Source organism: Lasioglossum baleicum, chromosome 12, assembly GCF_051020765.1.
Source record: "Lasioglossum baleicum chromosome 12, iyLasBale1, whole genome shotgun sequence".
NCBI lineage: Eukaryota > Metazoa > Arthropoda > Insecta > Hymenoptera > Halictidae > Lasioglossum > Lasioglossum baleicum.
Window position 1 is genome coordinate 13,212,215 of NC_134940.1, and position 8,292 is coordinate 13,220,506.

At 40.6% G+C, this 8,292-nt stretch overlaps 1 protein-coding gene across 1 annotated transcript; it reads left to right on the top strand.

Annotated features, from left to right (window-relative positions):
• Nucleotides 1–207: 207 nt before the first annotated feature.
• Gnmt (Glycine N-methyltransferase) lies at nucleotides 208–7,560 on the top strand. Its single transcript, XM_076434468.1, has 5 exons — nucleotides 208–440; nucleotides 3,847–4,182; nucleotides 4,296–4,431; nucleotides 4,800–4,920; nucleotides 5,722–7,560. The coding sequence occupies exons 2-5, from the start codon at nucleotides 3,849–3,851 to the stop codon at nucleotides 6,010–6,012; spliced, it is 882 nt and encodes a 293-aa protein (XP_076290583.1). The 5' UTR covers nucleotides 208–440; nucleotides 3,847–3,848; the 3' UTR covers nucleotides 6,013–7,560.
• The last annotated feature ends 732 nt before the right edge of the window (nucleotides 7,561–8,292 follow it).

An 8,292-nucleotide genomic window follows, 5' to 3' on the forward strand; every position in this document is an offset into this window, starting at 1 on the left:
CTTGCGCACCGTTACCGTGCAACTTCGTGCGTCGGTCTACGACTATAAGCGATTCTCCAGGCGATAAAAGAATTCTTTTATTACTAAACGGATAGATGTAACGATAAGGATACCGTGGTTATCGCGAGGAAAATTGCGCGCACCATGAAATCGAACGGTAATCATTACTACACGCATTTTCCTCGAGGATTGCTGCGTCATGACTGTTCGTCAACTATTATACTCCAACCGGGTTGAAAATTACATCATACCGTGTGGACCCGGGAACCTTATATACGGTCGGGTGCCAGTGCTCGTCGCGTTAGTGGCATTTTGACACACCGTGTGAACTGAACACTCTTCTCTCGATTACGCAGCTCCCACTTGCTATTTTAGAGTCGAAAGTCACACGAAATAATCTTAGTGCTCTCCAGGAAAGCGTCGAAGATTTATCTCAAACGGTACGTTACACATTTCATTTTCGAAAGTTTTCCTGCAGCACTGTTTTTCTTTTTTTAGAAAGCTAACTTAAAAGCCACTTCATTGCCGATTATTTTATAAGAGAAACTCGGCCCTCGGGCTATCCTTTCGATCAACTATCTTCAATTTTGTCAATCTCTTTTTTATTAATGTTGAAAGCTGTTCGACTGCACGAATGAACAAATACAGTGGAAAATACCTCGGAAGGAATTTTAAGGAAATTTGTGTATTAACCACCGGAGACTGTGCGAATTATTTCGTCTTTTCACTGCATGTTTTTTCGAGTATAATTTTATACAATTGTTCGATAGAGTTTCCTGTAATTTTATCTAATTTTTATTCGAACCGTGGTCTCGGACAATCGATATGGGACGTTACAGTGTAACAGCCATCTGACGCAACAATTTCACGCATCTCCAAGAATCCAGAGTGACCCGCACGAACGTTTTTTGTTAATTCATCGAAATTTCGTAACGGGTCTTCGCGCAATCTTATCGTGACCACTTGCGGATCATTTAAATAGGAGATAAGAAACTAGGTAAACACCTATTAATCCCGGGTCCGGTTGTTTCCTTGTTTAATCTCGTTACCCATTGTCGACTGTCTCGTATTTTCATGAAATTTCCATTGAAACTGCGCCCCGATAAACATGATAAACTGGCCGTTGTCATTTCGAACCACGCGCGGCGCCATTATCTGCGAAAAAATTCAAACGTTCAATTTGTTTGCTCGCGGTTCTCTTCCAATTATACATTCTTATCGAAGCAGTGCCATTCCAGCCTGTCGCTAAACAATTTTCTCCATGATTTTTAACGGAATATCTGCTCCTGTTATTTTCATATTTCAGAAGTTGGAATTATTAAAACTTTGATCTACTCCCATCGGAGCTTGCAATGGAAGATTGTCTTTTAAGACGGCGCATAAAGAGAACCTAATTGAAAAGTACCATAAGAAATTGGACCCCCGTTTTAACACCTACGGTTTCTTTATTCGAGTATAGATTGTAATAAAAATCGCAGAAAATAAACCGATGTACTCGGTTAACTTTTACAAGTTATGGTTACTGTATCTAAAAGAGATTGCACACGATCGATTCAATAAATGAATTCATTATTAAATTACGACTTATATAATTAAAAGCAAGCTGTGCCAATGTTTCTGTGCACGTCCGCAATACGCAGTTTCTATCTCGACTGAAAAATGTTTAGCGATAAACAGAGAGAAGAAAAATTATATAATTTTCTCAATTTTTTGATGTCACCAAAGAAAGAAGCAAACTTTCATTCGGTGCACATGTCTCGCACTCGACGGACCCATGTCCGACAATTTTTATTTCCCACAAAAGTCCGCGATCTAGCGACGAAGGGGTCCCATTTCAGGATTGATAGTCGTCGTCTATCAATAGTCCCGTGTTCTGTGGATTCCTGCCGACTCACGGCGATGACGTCGATTGCATCAACGGTGCAATGCACGTGCAACCGATATGCATCGTCAGGTTTCCGGGTGCACCTCGTGTCCCGATAACATCGCGGTCCTAATTAACCCTAATTAACAGTTAGGCATTGAGCCGAGCAACTAGCGACGCCGGGTAGTTTGTCGAACGACATTCAATTTCGAGAAGACCTTCTCGATATTCGTCTCTCCTCGAGTCTCGCTCGTTTCTCGGGTGCGATAAGGTTCGCGTGCATCAGGGGTTTATCGGACACTCTGATAACGTGTATTCATTGTTTCGCACGGTTCGCACGGTTTCGCAAGCTGTTTGCGACCAGTTCCTCAAGGTCGAATAAGCTTGGCTGGACAGTGACTTTTCGGCGACCTCGAGAAGCAGAAGGCTATTTAACCCTTCTGTAGCCAACCGGATACCCGGATACTCCTATTTACTGCATTTCTTCCTACATTCTGCTTCCCCAAAATGGGGAATTATAGGGAAAACTGTACAATGATTGGCACCCTAAGCCGGTCGGGTCGAGGGGGCGCACAGTGGGCCAGAATGGCTCGGTAGCTGTTCACGCCTATTTCATCATTATTTCAAAACTTAAAGACAACATTAAATAGATCGTTGAATTCGTCTTGGCGTCAGCTATAATGTTATTAAATAAAAAATATATAGTTATAAATAAATATTAAAGGTGACCACAATTTTTTATTTAAAAAAAGAAATTATTCAAATTTATTGTATTGACATTTGTAGAAGACTGAGTACTGATTACTTTTTGTAGGAAACATTTTTCTCTCATACCACCGGAAATGTATGAAAACTCGTGTGAATAAGGAATAATATTTGAAAACTGGCTGTTCACCATTATTTCAAAACATAAAGACCACATTAAATACATTGGATTAGTCTTGGCGTCAGCTATAATATTATTGAATAAAAAATATATAGTTATAGATAAATAATCAAGGTGAACACAATTTAAAAAAAAAAAAATTTTGTTTTTAAATTTTTTGTACTGAGATTTGTAAAAGACTGTGTACTGATTACTTTTCGTAGAAAACATTTGTTTGTTACACCACCGGAAATGTCTTAAAAATTGTGTGAATAATAAATAATAATTGGAAACTGGCTATTCAAGCATTCAAACAAGAGTGATCCATAATTTTTTAATCGATGAAGTTTATTACATTTAATGAAATAACAAAAATGTGTCATTACTGTCTTATATTTAAAGAATTACAAAAATTCAAACAAAATTAAGTATTATATTTTACAAAGTCACTGACTATATTCAGTTGATCATACGGATTTTCCGTTTATAACACTATTTATCTATGAATAAACAAAAATCTATACTATAATTCCTCTTAACAAAGGTAAAATACAGGTCTTCCATATGGAAAAACTGCTGTGATGCTATACTCCGATGCTGTTACTATAGTCTCTAATTTATTATTCTCTTCTCTAATATCTAATATCTAATAAATAAAAAAAAAAAACAAATACAAATGATTCAACTTAGCTAGCGAGAAGTTCGAATGTTTATCAATGGCCGTATAATCAAAAAAATTCATCACTGTGCATTGGTTAAAAATCGATATGAGGACTGTCATTTTTTAACTCATGAACAGCTAGCGCGTCGATCTGGCCCACTGTGAGGCGTAGCCTTCAAAAATCGGCCGTCGCGAGTACGTAATTCCGAGCCCTGTATTAGCTATATAATTGGCAATGTTTAGGACCGTTCGCAGCTCTAATTAAAAATTTACTTTTGATGATATCTCGTGCAGACACATTAGCCTTTCCGATATCCTCAATGAAACAGTTATTCAGTTAGTTTAATTGCCACAAATTAAGTACTTAAATGACAATTTTGATGTTCCCGGTCAAAATAGACTCCGGCATAGTATACGGAGGGTTAACCCTTTGCCTCAAATTAATGTTATTTTCAGATATGATGGACTCAGTGTTCCGTACCCGGTCTCTCGGCACAGCAGCCGAGGGGGTCCGCGATCAGTATGCCGACGGCAGGGCCGCGAAAGTCTGGGAGGTGTTCATCGGCGACAAGAAACAGAGGACACAGAACTACCGAGACTTCCTGGTTGGTCTCCTGCGGGATAAAGGCTGCCAAAGGATCCTGGACGTCGCCTGCGGAACCGGCGTCGACTCGATCATGCTACTCGAAGAGGGTTTCGAGGTGGTCAGCGTCGACGCTTCCGATAAAATGCTGAAATACGCTCTGAAAACTAGGTGGGATCGGCGGAAGGAGCCGGCATTCGACAATTGGGGTAAATGATTCTCCGATTTACTCGCATCGTATTTTCAAGGCTGAAGATCGACACTTCAAAACACCAGCAAGAACGGGAAGAGAGTATAATTTAAACAAATGTTTATTTTCCAGTGATCGAGGAGGCGAATTGGTTGACCTTGCCCAAGGACATTCGCCACCTGGTAGGAGAGGGTTTCGACGCTGTGATCTGCCTGGGAAACAGTTTCGCGCACATGCCGGACACGTTCGGTGACCAACGGGAGCAAAGGTAGTTAAGACACGAAGATTAGCGTTATCACTAGACTGCGGATCTGTATGCATTTATGAAGAAATTGGCTGGGTGAAACATAAAACAATAACAGATTAGAAGAATTTGAGAACGTTGTAACGTTGTTTTTAATGCAACAAAATCATTCAGGGATGAAATCAATTTTCAAGTTCAATCATCAATTTAAAAATCAATGCAGAACATTTTTGCCTTGCATAAAGATCCGCAGTCGAGTTATCACTAAACCTATCACGATGGAATGACCGAAATTATAAAAACGCCTTCGCAGGAATTTTTGCACTAACCTAACACATTCTTCGAAAGCCCGAGTATTCGTTTGTCTAATTCCTCCGGGGAATCGTTCGCAGGCAAGCGTTGCTGAACTTCGAGCGCTGCGTGAAACCAGGCGGCCTGTTGCTGATCGATCACAGGAACTACGATTACATCATCGATACCGGGAACATACCACCAAAATGCATATACTATAACGTAAGTCTCGATAACGTAGTCCACGATCATGTCGAGTCGTGCAAACGCGTGTGCTCGATTAATCTCATGCGCGTAGGAACGAGAAAACAAGGATAACAGAAGAAACTATTGATTATGCTTCCTTATCGGTGAGCGATAGGGGAATGTCAAATGTCGTCGGATGATCGTTGCGATCGACGCGAGAATAGCACGGCAATTCCAAGTGGATCAAGCTTCACGAGCGATTATGCTCTAGAATACTCTAGATGAGGCATGCACAACTCGTAGCTCCAAGAACGGCTCCTGTTGCAGTTCTCCCCACCCTCCCGCTCCTAAATCGTCCAGTTGTGCATGCCTGCTCTAGATTCTCTAGATCCTCTAGATTAAGGGATTGGACTAGAGGGGTTTAAACAACAATGATCATGCTCTAATGTGTAAAGATTGATCACTTGACTGCGCATCTTTATGCAAAAGAAAAAATGTTTGCATTGATTGCAAGACACAGAAGCGAAATGAAAATTTCTTTCTTCTCTTCATTACCTGATTAAGCTGAAACCAATACGCGGATGTCTTTACGTCTTGTTAATATGTCCATTGCTTTAAATTGTGCTTACCCATTTTTGTCATAAATGCATAAAATCCGCAGTCTAGTTATGACAAAAGTGAGATGGTGGACCTCAGAGCAAGGTTATAGCGCTCATGGTGCGACTAACCTGCCCCCTCTGACAAAAGTGAACCCAAACTTTGTTAAAAGTGAAAAGAATTTCGCTGAAGATTTGGAAAACAATTCAGAGAGATCTGTACAACGTCGTTTTTTTCCAGAGCCAACACATGACGAGCATAAAGGCGTCGGTACTGTTCGTCTCGGGCAAGCCAGCGATGGTGACCTTGGATTACATGATCACTCTGGACGACGTCGAAGACGAATACGCTCAGGAGCAGATCAGCGAGTTCAGACTCTCGTATTATCCTCACAGGCTTACCATCTTCAGGAACATGCTGGACGAGGCGTTCCACTTCCGAGCGAAGCACACCATCTACGGGGACTTCAAGCAGCTGGACGACGTCAAGCATCCCGGCTTCTACATCCACGTGATGGAGAAACGCGTCTGAAAGATAGGACACATGCCCGTGACGGAATGAACCGCTATCTCTTCTTTTACACTATTTAGATATCTATATTCTTTAAATTTAATTATTCTGTGATGTTTGTAGCCGTCGCGTGATCCGCGTCGCCGCCAATGGCGATCGACTCTCGCGAGAAGGATCAAGGATCGCGGGAGGACGCTCAGGATCTCTGGTTGCGGCGGGGCGGATCGTTGCGAGGCATTATTTGACTGAAGCGCATGCGAATGTTGCTCGCAGAAAATTAAACGCTCACGCAGAAAATTTTTAGGAGTTAGGTCTGGGTTTGTTTACCTATTCTGAGATATTAAGTGGCTTGTAATTATTGAATCTGTGTGTAATTCTGCGCGGGTGCGGTTTGGAAACGTCGTTCTATGTATAATGTGTGAGTACTATACTCTGCGGTTACAATATGGATGTGCTTCCATTGCAAACGCTTTTCTGCGCGCAAGTTTCGCGTGTGCTTTTCTCACAGAACCTCTACTCTAGTTTCTCTAGATTTATTTATTGGAAGCAACGCGCGGAGCTGCCTCAAACGATCAGTCGACTCAAGGTTTCATTTTGTTTCGAAGACTGGACTAATCGTAGATCTCGCGAACTCGACGCTTTAGATATCGGGAGCAATGTGAACTCGTTCAGAGAGTAATTAACCGTTTGCAGTCGGAGCTATTTTAACTAGAAAATTAAACATTTTTTCCGACTTGGAACAATTCCATTGTACATGAATCTTCTCATTTTATGGATATGAGATGAGTCACCCCTCGACTGCTAAGGGTCGGAGTTGGGCAAAAAAATCGACGATTGACTACTAAATTTCTACTTCAATCGGTAATCGCAATTAACAATTAATCTCCTAGTTTAGTCGTTAATTGCGGTTAACGATTAAGTACTTAATCGTCAATCGGGTGATTTATTAATGATTAACTGCTGAAATTTCGAAATGAAATACGGAATCGAAACTGTATGAATACCGAAAAAAATGTAAACTGAGTTTATAGGTGTATTGTCATTTGGTCTATATATAATACAGACTCTGTTTACGTGCTTTTATGTATTTTTTCGATGATTTCTTTTTTTAATCAACGATTGACGATTAACTTCATCAATCGATTGATCGAATCGTCGATTTTTCGATGATTTCTTTTCTGAATCGTACACATTAATCAATCAATCGTGATTAAAATTTTAATCGATTAATGCCCAACTCTGCTAAGGGTTAATAGGCTGCGGATTTGATGCATTGAGACATATCAAACGAATTTAACATTATTTGCAACCTATTAAAATTATCCAGAGAAGAAATCAATTTTGATGTTACTTCCTTGTAATTGATGCAGACAATTTTTATTTTGCTTAAACATCGGCAGCCTAGTAACGATCGATAGGTGAAGAGCGTAGATAGCTCGAGATCGCGCTCTGCGTTCATGATTTGGATATATAGTCTTAATTATTATCTAATTATTGTGCTATGTTTTGTATCGACTCGCGCATCGTGCGAGTCCGCGAATAACGAATAAAGTGACTGGTGAACAAAGACGAGAACAGTGTTCGGTAGAATTGGAGGGTGTCGATCGTGTGCTGTGCGCACAGAAAATCGTTCTCGTCAAGTTTTAATGGTTTTTTTATTATAAGTTCGAAAGCAGCTTTCTTTTGAGTATTCTAGCCAGGCTTCGTTCGATGCTACAATTTGATCTCTCGACGATACGGTGCGTCGCGCGGTCGTTGACGACGATTCGTAATAATGACGCTTCTCGATCGTTTTCTCGGGCCGTTCGATCGCGCCCGGCCCCAAATGCCGATTTCGAGCGAACAACGTGGGAAGACTAGCGAAACGGTGAAGAAATCTCTCGTTTTTCGTTGGTCGAGCGTGTTGGCCATTCGAACGCTTAGAATTTCTACGGTGTCGGTATCGAAAACAAACACTTTCTTATTACACCGCTTGGTGGCTGTGCCTCGGCTCTCACGACGACCATAATCGCACAACGATTCCCTCTTGCTCTTGCCGCTCTTAATTTTACTTTCTGTATCGCGAAATAGTACTCGTAATGTTTACCTCTTTACAATTGATCCTACAATTTCAAGTATACATAGGTTAATCATTTTTCACGAGGAATGACAGGCTAGATTGAACAATATACGGTTTAATTAGAAAAAATGATGTTGACCTTCATATGTCCTCTACGTCTCCACCTACTAGAAAAACAATTGACTTCTAATTATTCAACTTAAATTGAAAATAACGTATTGATATTCTCAAATTATGTTTGA

Excerpts from the sequence above, each read along its gene's own strand:
- Gnmt (XM_076434468.1), top strand. The coding sequence starts at position 3,849 with ATGATGGACTCAGTGTTCCGTACCCGGTCTCTCGGCACAGCAGCCGAG. Across the intron at positions 4,183-4,295 it reads GCCGGCATTCGACAATTGGG|TGATCGAGGAGGCGAATTGG; the intron begins GTAAATGATTCT and ends TTTATTTTCCAG. Across the intron at positions 4,921-5,721 it reads CAAAATGCATATACTATAAC|AGCCAACACATGACGAGCAT; the intron begins GTAAGTCTCGAT and ends GTTTTTTTCCAG.